This window comes from Sciurus vulgaris (genome assembly GCF_902686455.1).
Source record: "Sciurus vulgaris genome assembly, chromosome: 12".
NCBI lineage: Eukaryota > Metazoa > Chordata > Mammalia > Rodentia > Sciuridae > Sciurus > Sciurus vulgaris.
The window spans coordinates 47,495,113-47,512,335 of NC_136473.1; the positions used below are offsets into that span (position 1 = coordinate 47,495,113).

A 17,223-nucleotide genomic window follows, 5' to 3' on the forward strand; every position below is an offset into this window, starting at 1 on the left:
TGTATCAGGCCTCACTTCTTCTGAACAGGGAAGACTGACAATCAGTCGAGGGCCTCCATCAGTGGACACGTACCCCTGATGCAGGCCCATTAGTGCCCCTCCCCTCTAACCGCTCATCTCCCTTCTTGGACCCCACAGGGGCTGCAATGATAGCTGCTTCCTGGATTCCTCCCTCTACCCAGAACTAGCTGACGTCCAGTGGTATGGGCAGGAAAAAGCCAAGCCCGGGACCCTCGTGTGAGCCAGCCCGGCCTGATCTGACCGCCTCAACGCCATTCTGAGTCACCTCACTGCCTCTCATTTGCCTTACCCAGACGCACTGTCACCTGCACCAGCTTCGGTCCTCAGCACTTTTTTTCTCCTGTCTCCGCAACCCTTTCACCCTCAAAACCTGACTGAGGAGACATTCTGGAAGGTTCCGGTCCCACTGTGTGTCCCCTGGCTCTCTTGCCCACAGAGAGCTAGTCAGCAATCCTCAATGGCACCTTGGTGGCTTCCCCCACCTTGACAGCCCCCAGGCCAGGAACTGTCAGGGAAGCTGGCTGGCATGAAATTCCTGCGGACAAGTAGCATTGGCAAAGAACAGGAAGATTTACGTACAGAAAGACTGCCACCTGTAGGCCAACCAAGCACTTCAAGGAGAGGATGCCTCGTGAGGATATTCAGTTGATACCTGAAGTATTCCTGAGGGAGAGCTTGGAAGGGAGTGGCTGTGGGGAGAAGAGAGGAAGCTTAACACTCCGAGATGCACCAGAGGATCACAGTCAGTTCTACGCTGCCAAAGAGAAACAAATAAAACGATTAAATGCAAACAAAAACAAGAGGGGCCAGGCGGAAGACACTCTTTCTGCAATGAAAATTTCTTTTAGAATCTAAACCGCTTCTACACACCACAAGTGTAAGTCAACCATTTTTAAATCACATCCTCTCTTGATCCATCTGCCTCTACAGCCCATTTCTTCCTCCGTGAGAGCCTGGAACCCTAACCCAATGGCAGGGTGAAGATGCGGGAGTCTTGGCTGGCCTCGCTGACTCAGAATCTCCATCAGTCTGGACATGAAGGAAAACAGACCCTTGGGGAGGAGCAGAGTGTAAAATTAGCCTGGTCTGTGAAGGGGGCTCAGCTGAAGCCCAAGACCCAAAGCTGCTTTCCTTTGGGGATTTGTAGTAAACATAAGGTGATAATTGCCAAAAGTGATTCTCTCTCATTAAAACGACCAGTAAAAGTGTAACCTATTTTTTTGCACAAGGTGTTTCATTTTCTTTTCTTTTTTCTTTCTTTCTTTCTTTCTTTCTTTTCTTTTCTTTTTTTTTTTTTTTTTTTTTTTAATGGGAAACCAAGGGAAAAGCACATTGCAATTCATTCAAGTGTTTAACTGTTGTGGCTCATTTTATGTTAGTGCTTGTGTGACAAAGAGCTCAGATGCAACTTCTCCTGTGTGTCACTTATTCAAAGAACCCAACTACATCCTTAGGTAGGAAGATTTTACACATGTCTACTAGCCAGCAGGCAGAGCAGGATTGAAAAAAATCAGCTCCCAAAGGACCTGTACACCTACCGCAGAATCAGATACCTTTGTCTGCAGATACCAAAAGAGGAAGAAAGGAAGAAAAATAACACATGGGAGCTGCCCGTTTACATGTGTTTTGAGCCTACGCTTAATACACAACCAGAAAGCCATCAATCTTCAAAGGCCTCAAAAATACTTTTATAATAACTTAACAAGTGCACAATCTTAGTTGGGTTACTCAAGATGGCACAAAAATGTCTCCACAGAGGTGGTATGCTGTGCTTATTGGCACCAAGTGGGGGGTGGGGGGATGAGGTGTTCTCCTTTGTAATGACTTCCTATTGGAAAGGCATTTGACAGCCAGGGACAGGAGCCAGGGTGGGGGTGGTTTTTTGGGAAAGCAGAACTAAAGTTAGCTGTAGCTTCAAAAGAAAAAAAAAAAAAAAAAATCTTTGTTTTTCATGTGTATGTAATCCAAGAATAACAATAGACTCTACCAGACCAGGAGGGTAAGAATGGTTACCAAAATGAACAGCTCCCTCTGCCGCTGGAAAGCACTGGAAATCAAGTGGGAGCTTCAGGCGGGAACCAAGCAGGCTACAGCCTCTTCCACTTCTTTGTGGAAGATTCAGGGCCCTGGGGCCCGCTGTGCTCGGCTAGGTTGGTGATACCAGTTTGCAGAAGGGATTGCTGTTTCCAGAACACTTAGGGGTAAAACTGCAGGAAAAATAGAAACTGGTTAAGATGTTACTGAATGAATCTGGGGCTTGACTGGGCAGGGGGAGGTATTTTAATTGTTTTTATTTTGATGATTAGAGCTACAGACAGCGTATTTGGTTTGGGTTCCCCCCACTTCCCTCTTTGGAAGCATAATTGGGTCATTTTTCTTTTTCCCACAAGATAGATGAATAATCAGACTGAACTCTGTGCAACAGGAAACGTCAAAAGGGAAATGGAGAAGGTGATGAGGTTACATGGTTACGGGTGATAGAACATGGACAGTAGTTTGAAATCAAGTCTGCAGTAAATTGGATCAAGTTTTTTAGGCCAGTTCAGTTTTAAGGAATAAGAGGCAGAAATTCTTCCTAAAAACCTGGGTTACATTTTAGATTTGGGGAACGGAGAGGAATGGAGCGGGAACGGAATTACAGTTCTAGCAAACATCCTGAGAGTCTGGTAGTAAAGACAGATTAAGTAAAACAGGTTTTACTGTTTAGCTGTGTTCAGTTGATACAAAATGTACATAACCGTTAGTCCTTTGAGGCTGACATGATAATAGTGTGGTGGGAAACGCTGTAGTTATTATATGCAAGCACTTGGAAACTCTTTATATATCCCTATTTCTTTAAAACTAAAAATGATAAAATACAAAGTCCCTGGTCTGATAAAAAGCCCCTATTGGATTTTTTGGATACATGTAAGAAACTGCCTGTTTCAGCCAGAAGACTGGTGAAGACACATACACCAGACTATGTTGTGAGCCAGGTTGTTTTTTGTTTTGTTTTGTTTTAATTTTGTTATATGCAGGTGAGTGTTGAAACTGTTAAAATTCCAATTTGTTTTCATTCAGTATTAGTTTAGTTCTAAATATAGCAAACCTCATCCAGGTGCTATCAGATGACCAATTACTGCTTAGTTAACTAGGTGTAAAGTTTTACATATACATTAATGTCAATAGTTTATTACAAGTTGTGTAAAATGGACTCTAGTTTAATAATGGGGGGAAAAGATTAGGTTGCTCCTGAAACTGACTGTAGAGCATGTAAAATGATTTTACTGGATTCTGTTCAACTGTAATCAATGAAAAAAAATGTATGTTGTAGACAAAGTTGCAGAATTAAAAAGAAATCTGCTTTTAATTTATTCTTTTTGTATTAAGAATTTGTATAGTACCTTTACATTTTGCAAACCAGTGTTGTCAACACTTATTAAAGCATTTTCAAAATGAAAAGATTCCAGTTGCCTCTTGGAGATTTTGTTTCTAAGTGACACGTGCTTAATCACGATCCAGAAGTGTGGAATGCAGGTGCCAGGGGCCCCAGTGGGCTCCTTTTTAAACCTCCGTCCCCATGTGCTATTCTTGTTGGCTTACTGAATGATAAAGACCAGCTTATTGGTTTAGTACAAGTGAATTCCCTCATTTCCTTCTTATACAAGGTAATGTATTCTAAATCATGTGTTCCTTCTACTACAAATAGGATTTGAGATTAGAGATCAGTCTGTCAGTACGCTCTTTAAATATTTGTGTCACTGTTCACCACAAAGAGCTACCTGTGTGTAATCAGCGCTGCCATGTGTACTATCCCCCCAAGGTAGTCCACAACAGAACAAACTGAGAGGGGACACTTTAGGGGATCATATTTAGTCTCTGTCTCCACGTTGCTCCCAGTTTGGTGCAGGATGCAAAAGGCTTATCCAGCCCCCCGGTACAAAAAAGCCCCCACTATGGGGAATGGTTACAGACTGACTTCAGCAGAGACATGACTGCAACAGCATCCCTGGCCCTAACCTGACAGGAAATGGGGAGTGTGACCTCCAGAACATCCTGGATGAAAGCCATTGCTGGACCACTGGTCAGCAGAGCAGCTGACCCCTGCCTAAAAGAAAACAATCCACGGAGACCCTGGATCTGTCTGGAAGTGAGTGGAAGGGCATTTTTCTACTTCCCAAGTCCTTCCAGCTGCCCAGGGAGTCTAAAGCCTCCCTCCTCAGGAAGTAACCAAGGTCTCTCAAGAGTTCACACTTAGAAAGAGAAGGACCTTATGGATGTCTTTCACATGTAACTGTGTTTAGCTCGGCAAGTAAGTCTGGATGGACTCCTTCAGCTCTGATGAGCAAGTGGAAGCAGCCAGCACTCAGGAAGACGAGACTGCTGCCATTTTCCCACTCCTTCCTACCTTTCCACAGGCCTTGCCCTCTCTCCCTTTCTCCCTCCCACTCCCTCTCTTCTCCTTTCTCCATCTCTTCTCTTTCTCACCTTCATAGAGCCAACAAGGCCAAATTACTATTTGGACTATTAGAGAATATTAATAACGAGAAAGTGTTAGAAATAGCCAGTTCTTGACTTTGGCCCGGAATATCAGTTCAAGAAATCTCTTGCATAAAATTCTAAGGAGTATGAGGAGCCACTGTGGAGGGCTGGCAAGCAGGCAGGAGCCTCTGTCAGAGCCCCTGCAGTGCACATTCAGCGCAGTCCTGGTCCTCAAGCTCACATGCTCACGGAAGAGATAAACAGGCACACGGGTATCGCATAAAGGTCACGGGCATTAAACAGGAGAGGTGGAATGATTCCCAAGGATAACAGATAACAAGTGTGCAGACCGGGGCTTTCATTGATACCTTGTTCAAGTTGGCCAATCAGAGATGTGGGGAACAGGTAGAGAGCTTGAAGGGGGATAACCTTTCTGGCTTGCATAAAGCCACACCCCAGCAAAGTCACCTTCTACTCAGGCAAGAGCTGAAGGGCCTGCACTGCAATGCAGGAGAGTAAACCATGTGGAGAGCAACCGATGGACCCAGAGGTTGATGATTGCACCAAATTCTGTTTCTATCAGAAACCCATTTTTCCCCTCATAAGATTTTGTCCCCTTAAACTAGTGAATGCCTTTTATTTCTTCATTCACTCATTTTCTTTTAAACCCACTTCAAAAATATGCTTTCATGCCCTTCACTCCACCAAACTCACTCCATGTTAACACTTGCAATGTCAAATTCAATAGTAATTCTTTGTTGTCATTTTTATGTGACCTACCAGCAGCATTAGATGCAGTTGATGCCCCTTGCTTCAGTGAAACGTGGACTCCAGGATTCCAGGTTCTCCTCCTAGAACAGTCAGGGCTCTCCTTTTCAGTCTTCTTGAGTTGTTCTTCATCTCCCTGACCTTGGGACAGGGAGATCCATCGTCGGACTCTTTATTATTGACAATCTTTCATACCTCACTCCTATCTAGTCTCAAGGATTCCTATGCCATTTGTAAGCCGATGATGCCTGTACTGGACCTCCCCGCTTTCAACCTTATACATCTTTCTGCCTACTCAGCATATCCACATGGCTGTCTAACATACTAACATGTCCAGCACCGAACACCTGACCTTCTCTGCCAAACCTGTTCCTCCTCAGCTCAGTGATGGGCAACTCCAATTGTTGTGGTTTGGATATGAGGTGTCCCCCCGAGAAACTCTTGTGTTGATGCACGAAAGTTCAGAGGTGAAATGATCAGACTGTAACAGCTGTAACCTAATCAGCCCATCTTGGCTTAAATGAAATAACTGGGTGGTAACTGCACACATGGGGTGTGGCTGAAGCAGGTGGGTCACTGGGGGTGTGCCCTAGAAGGGTTCATCTTCCCTACAACTCCTTCCCCCTTCCCTCTTTCTGCTTCGTGGCCACCATGAGGTGAGAAACTTCCCTCTGCCGTGCCCTTCCAATGATTTGCCACCTCACTTTGGGCCCAGAGCAACAGTGTTGGCCAACCATGGACTAAACCTCCGAAACTGTGAGCCAAAATAAACTTTTCCTCCTCTAAGTCATTCTTGTTGGGTGTTTTGGTCACACTGACAAAAAGCTGACTAACACACAGCTTTCCAGTGCTCGGGCCAAAGATCTTGGATTCACCTATGAGTGCTCTTTCCTCCACACCTCACAACTGCAGCAGAAAACAAAACGTGCATTCCCTGCCCATGGGAGATTTATATTATACTACGGGCAAAAGAAGGGAGAATATAAAAAGTAGTTACATATTAGGAAGTAATAAGAAAGCAGGAATAGTGGGATATTTAGCTTGTGATAGAGGAGGAACAACTTTTCTTCTAAGATAGACAAGAAAAGATGGTGAGTTTGAAGTAGAACTAGCACTTAAGATTCAACCCCATATTCAACCTGGAGTGAGAAAAAAAGGTCAAGTTACAAGCAAGTGAGATGGGAAAAAGGTAGTAGTTTTGGGTCAGGATAGAGCAGAGTCACAAAGTATTGGAAGAGCTGGCTGGCTGACATTGGACACTTGGCTGTGGATCCCCTCTAGTGTGCTTACGTGCCAGGGCATGGGAGGAGATGGATGTTGGAATGATCTCTGCTTGGGTTGTATTATGAGGTGTGGTGGAAGGACAGAAGTGGACATAAGTAGAAGGGGCTGGTAAGACTAAAATTGTGATAATGGGATGTAGGCCGACTGGAGAGAAAGGAGAATCTGATAAGGTACTGACAAAGGAGGGGAAAGGAAAAAATGGACAAAATGGCTCCAGGAGCTTGAGGAAAAGCAGTAGGAAGATAAAAAGGAGCAAGGGCAGGACTTCATGACCAGAGAGTAGGCAGAATGTGCTTCCCATAATCTTCCTGCTATCCCCAAGGAGGTGGGGGTCACATAATCCAGAGAAAAGGGCCACATGCTGTGTTGATGAATGCCGGTGGAAAATCCATCTAAGCCTGGGATGGCTTGGGCACCTGGGTCTTAGGCACCTTTTTCAGGAGTTAAAAAATCTGGTTGCCTGTTGTATCAGAACACTAAGACCAAACCAATTATTTTAACAGAGATATTGATAACCAAATAGTGAAGAGGTAAGAAGCAAAATGGGGGCACTGGAAACAAAGACAAGAGTTCAAAGATTTTTCCAATTTAGAAACTTCAAGAAGGCACGTCCTGGAGCTGTGGTCAGACCACTCAGGAGTGGCCACCACTCAGCAGGTGCCTCAGGAGCTTGGCAAGCCCCTGCAGGGCTAGGATGCAAACCTGAGGAGGGGCACCCCAGCAGACAGTGCTATGATCTTTTGAGTGGCACAACAAAGCTGCACATTGGAAGTCACTGTTCTTCCAGGAATGAACTGTCACTGCTATCTGTGGTGCCATCCTGAGGAACAGGGAGCAAAGAAGTAGTAGATTCCTTCTTCTCTCCTTCAGGTTCCAGTCTTTTCCCCGATTCTTGCAGCCAGCAAAGTGAGATGTGGTTTGCAGTCTTCTGACAAAGGAAGGTACAATTGTTTGGAGCTGAGACAGCAGCTTCACAACCAGCACACTGACCCTCTTCTCACTGAGTCACAGCTGGTCAAATGCAAAGTTCCTAATCAAAGGGAGCTAGAAGGCTCTAGAACTTCAGAGACTCTAAAATCTGCTAATTTTCAATTAAATAAATTGCATAAAGAACAAAAAATACATGTATTTTTGGGCTCATGTTAAGTGTAATGTGAGTTAGGGTCTTCCAAGGAACTATAGTGAAAGCAAGTCAAAGCACATCAAACTGCCTTTCCCAAAATGATAAAATCACAACCGTGTTTCCTTAAAGACCTTTCACATCCCTAACAGACCTTCAGAAGATAATTTATTCCTCTGAAAGTCATTTCTTAAAGACTTGATAGGCAAGTGCTCTACCACTGAGGTCTAATAGAGATTTGAAAAGTACATATGAAAGGAACAAGAGTTAGACGCTTCTGTCCAAAAAAATGGGTGACTGAGAATCCTGACAACAGGCCAGAACTCCTTTGGCATCTCTTCTCCATACCTGGTTGTCTCTGAATTGCCTTTATTATCAGTTTCCTTTTGGCTTTCTATAACTAAAATCATATTGTTACCAATATCCACAGAACCAACTCAAGTGAATGCTTTCTAGTTGTATCTTAGGAGAATGAGGTGAAGTCAGATTTTTTTCAATTTAGATAGATATAACCTCAGAGCACAACATATTTGACTAAAGTCTCATTGAGTTTGAAGGTCAAGAAATTTGAGTTTATATGTATCTATACCTTTAGGGACTGAATTAAACAAATATAATGGAAACTTGCCTGTAGTTTGTTCACTATTGTTCATATAATAAGGCTCAGAAAGCAGTTATGATGGTTCATTTTATGTGTCAATCTGAGGAACTTGGGGTGTCCAGATACTTGGTTAAACCTTATTCTGGGTATATCCATGAAGGTGAAATTTAGATTTGAACTGGTAGACTGAGTAAACCAGAATGCCCTCCCCAGTGTGGATGGGTATCATCTAGTGTGCTGGAGGCCTAAATAGAACAAAAAGTGGGGTTATGCTTGAGTCAGGATATCAATCCTCTCCTGCCTTTCTGGGCTGGTACTTATGCCATCTCTTGGCCTTCAAGTCTTTGGACTTACACCATTGGTTCTCTTGGCCCTGTTCATTTCACAGGCTGGAACTATCAGTCTCCAGAATGGAGATGGCAGATAATGGGACTTCTCAGCCTCCATAACTGCATGAGCCAATTCCTTATCTCTTTTTCATATATGTACACACACACATATGCATGTTCCATGTATCTCTCCTACTGATTCTGGTTTTCTGGAGAATCCTAATACATGTTTTGTACTTGATTCCATACTGCCATCAGAGAACAAGACTTTATCTTCAGTTCTGCCATTTTTAGTACATCTCTCTCAGGATGGCTGCCAAACACTGTACATCATAACTGCAGGGAAAGGGTGAAATGTGTGTGTCAGCTAAGTCTCTTATTCTTAGAAAAGCAGTCGTGTTTCTGGAAGTCCCATCAAACAGACTTCTATCTATATCTTGCTGGTAGAACCCATACCATATGGCCAACTCCAACTACACAAGGTCTTACGAGAGGAAAGAGCTTTAACTGTATATTACAGCTCTGAATAAATTAAGGTTCTGTTACTAAAGAAGAGAATGAAAATATGGTATGCAACTAGAGATGTCTACCCCATAAGTATATGGCATATAAATCTGAACCAGAAGAAAAACAAAAAGTCATATCTTTAACAAAATAATAATCTAACAAAACTAAAACTTAGCAAAAGGTGCCAAAATTCACCTGATCTGCAAATAGGAACTTCACAAAAGCTTTTATACAAATGATCATTAAACATATGAAAAAGACTCAACTTTATTAATTATCAGGAAAACGCAAATTAAATCCACAATATGATAACATTGTAACCCACCAGAAGGGCTAAAATGGAAATGACAGATGTATCAAATGTGGCCAGATGGAGAAAAACAAACTCTCATATCCTGCTGGTGGGAGTGTAAATTGGTGTAAGACCTTTGGAAAATTGACAATATGTTCTATAGGTGAATATATTCATACTGTATACCCCAAAAGTTCCATACCTTAGTATACAATCTATAGACATTTATATTTGTTTAAAAAAGCATACAAAATGTTCATGCAAAAAAGGAAATAACTCACATGTCTATCAACAGAACAGATAAATTGTCAGCCATCACAATGAGAATGAAAACCACAACTACACACAAAAAGATGAGGATCAGAAATCCTAAATGGAACCAAAAAAGTTAAACATAAAAAAAAAAAAAAAATCAAGTTTACTGTCTGATTCCATTTATAAACTTTTTTCATTGGTACATTATAGTCATACATAATACCAGGGTTTGTTTTGACATAATTATACAAGCATGGAATATAATTTGCTCCAATTCAGTCCCTGTTCCCTTTCCCTCCGCCCCATTCCCACTCCTCTTCTCTACTGATCTTCTGTTTTGTTTTTTAAATTAGTGCGTTACAGATATACATAAAAGTGAGGTTCACTATGGTCTATATTCACATATATACATAAGATATTTTGGTCATTTCATTTCACCATTTCTCCCTTTTTTTTTTTTTTTTCCCTTGCGGTGCTGGGGATCGAACTCAGGGCCTTGTGCTTGTGAGGCAAGAACTCTACCAGCTGAGCTATCTCCCCAGCCCCATTTCTCCCTTTTCTAGTCCCTCCTCCATCCCCTTGATTCTTTTCCTCTACTCCACTGATCTCTCTGGTGTTTTCATGGGGTTTCTCTCCCTTTTTATTTTTTCCTTATTTTGCTCTAGCTTCTGCACAAGAGGAAAAACATTTGACTCTTGACTTTCTGGTCTGGTTTACTTCACTATATCCTCCAGTTCCACTCATATATCAGTTAATACCATAATTTCCTCCTTCTTCATAGGCTGAGTAAAACTCCTCTGTGCATCCATACACTTTCTTTATCTATTCATCTATTGATGGCCATCTTGGCTGGTTCCATAACTTGGCTATTGTGAATTGCAGTGCTATAAACGTTGATGTGGCTTTACCACTATAGTATGCTGATTGTAGTTCTTCAGGATAAACACCAAGTAGTGGGATAATGGGTCACATGGTGGTTCCATTTCTAGTTTTTTGAGGATTCTCCATGTTGCTTTCCAGAGCAGTTGCACTAATTTGCAGTTCCACCAACAACATATGAGTGTACTTTTTCCTTCACATCCTCACCAGCATTTAATATTATTCATATTCTCAATAATTGCCATTCTGACTGAAGTGAGATGAAATCTCAATGTAGTTTTGATTTGCACTTTGATTGAATGAAATGTTGAATTTTTTTCATGTATTTATTGTTCATTTGTATTTCTTCTTTTGAGAAGTGTCTGTTTAGTTCTTTTGCCCATTTATTAATTTGTTTGCTTTTTGGTCAACATGCAAATTTTTAAAATAGGCAAAACTAATCTATCTGGTGAGCGGCTACTAATAGGAATGAGAGTTCTTTGTGATGAAAATGTTCTAAACTTAAGAACGTTGACCATGGTACTACAACTCTGTGAATATACTAAAGAGTCACTGAATGCTTTAAATGGGTAAAAATTATGGCATGTGAATTACATAGCAATAAAGATTTTTAAATTATGATGTTAGAAATCAAGTCCATGACTGATTAGAAAGGGGCAGAAGAGATTTCTGGGGATTTGATAACATTATCTTTACATGTCATTAGGGTGGTTACTTTGAGAGTTAACTTTGGTACTCTCATGATTTTTTGTACAGGTTATACTTGAATTAAAAATTTATATTAAGAAATGTAATCTAGTGCTACCTGGGTCCTGTTTTTGTTGTTGTTGTTGTTGTTGTTGTTTGTTTTGTTTTGTTTTTTGTTTTTCTTTTTGGACCAGGGATTGAACCCAGGGACGCTTACCCACTGAGCCATATTCCCCAGTTCTTTTTATGTTTTATTTTGAAAGTCCTGCTAAGCTGCTGAGGCTGGTTGAGAACTTGGAATTCTCTTGCCTCCTGAGCAGGGATGACGGGTGTGCCACCAGGCTCAGGTTGGGATATAATTTTTAAAGGGATGAACGGACCACTTTCCTCTCAAAAGGCATCATGCTGAATTCCTTTTATGTGTCCACCTCAGTTGCCTCATGCTTTAGCAGGTCTCCCATTTATTTATCTTGTTTAATCCTGCTTTACCCAACTGTGCACAGCCCACCTATGCTGTCTGTCTCCCACAGATGGCTTATCAGCTGCCTGTCTTTGTTATTCTTTGGACAAGTCTTCTCATTTTAGACTTAAGAATTACTGCTTCAGATGTTCTTAGTATTTGGAGTACTCAAGGTTTCATCATCTGCTAAATTTCATACGAGCCTTAAGAGCCAAGTGTTACCTCTGTATTAAAAAAATTTAAAGAGTCCTTTTTCATTTTTGCCTGTATTCATCTAACAAGTCATTTCCTTCCTTAACTTTGCTGATACTTCCTTCTAATCAGTGGTTTTCAAACTGCTGGTCATGATGCATTAATAGGTTGTAAACTGATTTAGGAGGGTCACCACCTAAATCAGCATATTTTTTAAAAGAAACACAATAGGATAGAAAAGTAGAAGAATGCCTCACATGTGGTAGAAAGTGCTTTTGTTTCACTCATGTATGGAGGCGTGTATCCATATACACGCCTCCAAACATTATTGTTTTCTGTGAATTATGGTTAAAAAGTCTCAAGAGCTACAACTCTTAGCTCCTCTGCTTCACAGGAGGACAGAAAGTCCAGTAAGGCTCAGATTGCAACATTCATGGCTCATAGTGTTTCCTAAGTCTCACAAAGGAAGAATAGTTTGAGGGCAAAGGGAATTTGGTTTTGGCAGGTTGTAAAACTGGAGTTCAGAAAGGTCAGGAGGGCAGACTGTGGGAATGACTCGACTGTGACGCAGGACACTCAGTGAGTGAATCTGAGCTCCCCAGAAGACTCAAAAAAACAGCTCAAACCTTCTGAGCTACTCTCCATGGTGAAGTTATACGTTAAGGTCAAATACTGTGAGAAAAAGTTGACAAGGCTGACAATTATTTCAAAGTTGGTACTTAAGGAGAGGCAAGAAACTAAACAAAAGGAAGTGGACTTGTTATATACAGTTACCAGTAGCAACAATGCAAGGATTAATTTAAGCACACTGTATAAAATACTCCAGTTTATAATGGGGAAAAATAAATAAATAGTCAATGCTTTCATAATAAATTATTTTGGCTGATGTAAAAAACTTTTTTTTTTTAAAATGGGCATGGTTCCAAAACCTTGAGTGGGGTCAGCTCACACCACAGCTGCTGCTGCCAGACATAGTGCATCCACTAGTTATTCCACACCACCAGAACTTATTTTTAAATTTCAAAAGATTTGAAGGTTACTGTTAACTATTAAAGTACTAGCATGTGGTTATAATTCAGCCAATGGTACTGCAGTCTGTGATAAAAACCAGTTGCCATAACAGTGTTCCCATAGCAACCCCCTGGGGACCAGTGCTGGCTCTGGCTCACTGGACAGCTGGAAACTCTTATATCAATATGGTGTGAGAAAGTGCTTTTCGGCTCAAGACTTCCAATATGATACCATACCAGAAATTTCTATGGGATAAAGTTATGCTTTCAGGGCTTCATGGAAGCATACTGGGGCAGGGAGGCGGCACAATCCACTAAATTGTGCTCCTGGAGATATTCAGACAAAGGAAACTTAAGGTTCAACTCTTTCTCATTCAAACTGTTCCACTTAGCACTACCACACTTCTCTGGTAAGGAGCATTAAATGGGAGTACTGTGGGCTGCAAAGGAGTCAGTGACATGAATTGCCAAATTCAAATCTACCAAAGACCCTCAAACACTTTTCTTCATCTTTTCCAAGCTGTTTCCTTTCTCTCCAACAACAACAAAAAAGACAGTTGCATTTCTAAGTTAATTACTGAGATCAAACCTCAGAGTGCTGAAGTGCTGGAGTACATCAGGAAATCAACAGAAGGATGGGCTTAATACCACAAGGAGTCATACTGCTATCAATCCTATTTCCTAGCCCCCCAGATTCTCCCTAAGCATTCAGGGCTCACAACAAGAAGTTCTGTTATTAGTGACAACTGCCTGTCTCACTCTGGTCTCTTAGGGCCTTTCCTTCCTTCCTACAAGATCTGGACTATCCTGTGTCTCTCCCTCTATATCAATTCTTTGGCCTGAGTTTTACTTTCCTAATTTTCCCCCAAGACTGAAATCCTATCTATGACTTCCAGATTGTTACAGTCTCTCTGTTTCAATGCTGAAAAATACTGTTGTTTTCAGTGACAATGACACTCCTAGGAAACTCAATACAGATGGTCTCCAAATTAAGATGGTTTGACTTAACTGTTTTTCAATTTTACCACTGGGTAAAAGCAATAAGCATTCAGTAGAAACCATAATTTGAATGTGAATTTAGATCTTTTCCCAGGCAGTCATCTGCAGTAGGATCTTCTCTCTTGTTGCTGGGCAGTGGCAGCACCCTGAAACTCCCTCCATCCATATTCAAATGGTTAAGTCACAGTCTACAGAACATGTTACCTTTTCTCCCCCCAAACTACCCACACTGATCAATTTTAGGAAGTACAGGTGTCACATTAGTTTCTTCTTTATTAACTATCAGAAAAAGGTAAACAACATAAAATTACCTGACTGCCAAGCTATGGTCTATGAATGAAGAAAAAAATAAATTGAGCAGTATTCAGTCAACAATATTTTTAATTAAGTCCTATACAACAAGACCACAAGCTGAAAACCTTCTCATTCAAGTTTGTTTCTCATTGTGCTTATAAGTTCCCATAAGTCCTAACTAACTTAATCATAAGAAAAGGCTTCAGAAGTGGGGGTGGGGAGCCCTGACTCAGGACAGTAGGCTTAAGCACCACTGGACAAGTAACCAGCAGAAACAATCCTGTGTATCCTGTGCAGGCACAGTCATGGACCACAATGGGCCCAAAATAATTTTCATTCTCAAGAAGGGGCCAGAATAAGTGATTTTGAATCTAACATCTACCTAGTGGCCTTTAGGTTTCATCCTCTGGCTTTAAATTCAGAACTGGTTGAAATTTAGTCATGGAACCCAGACATAAGAAAAAACCAAAGACTCCGTGACTACTCCTGCTGTTAACACCATCATTATTATTACAGGAGTGCACACTGCCCCTATCCACATGGTTCATGAAGGTACTTAAGCTGCCCTCTAATAATAACAATAATGACACAACAGCTAATATTTACTGAGCTCTTATCATTTGCCAGCAGTATGCTAAGCATTTTATTTTCCTTTAACACAAAAATAATGAAAATGAAGTATGTACTATTTATCACCATCACTGTAAGATAAGGAAGCTGAGCTTAGCAAGATTAAGTCACTTACCCAATGTCATACTATTAGTAGGCAGAGCAGAGTTTCTGGGACACTATGACTCTGGGGACTCCCATTCTTACACTATCCAATGCTGCCATTCCAACCATTAGGTGACATTCTATTTACCCACATTATTTTATTAAGTACTCTGAACTCTAAAGTACATGATCAGTCGCAATGATGAAAGTATAACACTGTGCAAGATTTAGAACAAGTCCTCACTTTGTAGAAGACCAGAGCTGAGGCAGTGAGTTCAGTTCTGGCACCTTCTTCCTGTTTGTTAGAGTACAGCTGGGAACACAGTCCAACTCTCTGTCAGCTTCAATACCTGTTCCCTCACCCTGAACCTTGGCTCATGGACATTACTTCTTGAACTTATGCTGGTAAGGTAGACCACAACTATTTTTCGAACTTATACTTCCTATTAATTCTATCTACATTGAAAAATGACAAATACTAAAATGTGCGCTCCTCAGAAGATAAAAACAAGTTTTGAAACACAAGAAAAATAACACTTGTTAATAGTAAGAACATTTACATTCACGTTCTATTGCAAGATGACAAAAAATTCAGAAAACTTTAATAGTTCATTGAATGGTCTAATATTTTTACTGAAATATAGAAAACATTTTCTAAACTACATAAAAGGTAATGTGCAAATTATCATATTCTATAGAAAAATAAGTCCCTCCTCAATTTTTTTTTAAATTATCTAACTACAACTTTCAGGTTTAGTGGGAAAAGATCATTTTTAAACCCCTTATGTCTCTGCTGCCTACACATTTAAATGATGAGGAAAAGTTTTTAGAATTCAATTTTCAACTTTATGTGTGTGTGTGTGTGTGTGCTGCAAATTTAACCCACGGACACTTCAGTACTGAGCCACATCTCCAGTCCTTCCTTTTTTTTTTTTTTTTTTAATTTTGAGACAGGGTCTTGCTAAGTTGCTGAGACTAGCTTTGAACTTGGGATCCTTCTGTCTCAACCTCCTGTGGGATTACAGGAGTGCACCACCATGAACGGCTAATTTTTCAACTTTTTAAAATAAAAGCAAGACAAAAATATCAGTTTGCAGTCAGACATGATATGAAAGCCAACACACTTCTTAAAACTGATCAAGAAATCCATCAGGTAGAACTTAAAGACCAGAAACTTCGGTTTTCTTCTTCCTTCAATCTTGCCGGTAATGCTAAGAGTCCATACCCTGCTTCTTTACATCTCTTGTTATTTACACACCGAGCATAGGTCTCACAGTGCATTGTACTCCACACATTTTGATGGATCTGTGGGAAAGTGTTTCTGGCAAATAGTCATTAACCTCTTCAATCCCTAAGAACACAAAGGAAATAAAGGTTGGTTATGATATTGTCAAACTATTCCTAATTGCTGTCCTCTGGACTTACTCTAATTTGTCAATGTCCCCACTAAAATGCAGCAGTCCCCAGCAACTCCACTTCAAAGTATAACTAATGTTTATCTTGTGTACTCTTGAGATAAGTATAAGACTGTTCATCACAGCACATTATCTTAACAAACAAGAAGCAAAGAAACTAGAAGCAACCCAAATTCCCTTTCAAAGGAAAATATATGAATAAGCTTTAATATGCTCACAAATGGACTATTTAACAGCAGTAAATGCATTAACTGTAGCTACATATAAGTCAGACTTTCTCAAACAGGTTCCAAAAGAAAATTAAGCTGCAATCAATCATCCAGTCTAAAGCAATCATTTAAGGTAACAAGATAACTTCTCTCTCAAGGTATCTAACACTTAATGAACTACCTATGTAACATCCTTGGAAAACTGAGAAACTAGCCACTCAAATAATTTCTTGTAGTGTGGCCTGAATGAGGACCTTTGGTTGAAAAAAACCAAGGTATACAAATCTCAGAAACAATGTTGAATATAAAATACAAGGGGCAGAAGGCTACATACAGCATAATACCACTTTAATAAAATTCAAAAAGAAGTAAAAAAGATACAGGTAGAAATATAATACATATAGCATGGAAGAATTCTCTTGAAAAGCAAGAAAATGACAAACAAATGCAGGATAATGGCTACTTCTCAGCCAGAGGAAGAAAATACAGATTCAATGGGCTTCAGAATATTCTAATTATTAAGCTGGGAATAAGATTTTTAAGTAGGCATTTTATTATTTACTTATGATAAAAATATTTTCAATACAACAGTAAGCTCTGATTACAATATTCCAAATACAACCTGGCCAATCTGGAAGAATTTGGTAAAAGCAGTCACTGTGTGGCCTTTGTTCTGTCCCTTTGGCATCTGTTACCATGGCCTGGAGCTCTTTTTAGACAACTATA

General features: G+C 40.5%; 2 protein-coding genes across 13 annotated transcripts in view; one reads left to right on the forward strand and one right to left on the reverse strand.

The window, feature by feature from the left end:
* FRMD4A (FERM domain containing 4A) overlaps positions 1–1,237 on the forward strand; it is a 574,854-nt gene extending 573,617 nt beyond the window's left edge. For all 11 annotated transcript variants that reach the window (XM_079106538.1, XM_079106536.1, XM_079106537.1 and 8 more), the window contains one exon: positions 139–1,237. Coding sequence is in view for 8 of the 11 variants with exons in the window: in XM_079106536.1 (XP_078962662.1) it covers positions 139–241 (103 nt within the window). In the remaining 3 variants the exon portion in view is untranslated. The remainder of the gene's footprint in view (positions 1–138) is intronic.
* Positions 1,238–9,340: 8,103 nt separating this feature from the next.
* Positions 9,341–17,223, reverse strand: part of PRPF18 (pre-mRNA processing factor 18) — a 61,128-nt gene continuing 53,245 nt past the window's right edge. For both annotated transcript variants that reach the window (XM_079107224.1, XM_079107223.1), the window contains one exon: positions 9,341–16,224. In XM_079107224.1, the coding sequence (XP_078963350.1) occupies positions 16,144–16,224 (81 nt within the window). In that variant the 3' untranslated portion in view covers positions 9,341–16,143. The remainder of the gene's footprint in view (positions 16,225–17,223) is intronic.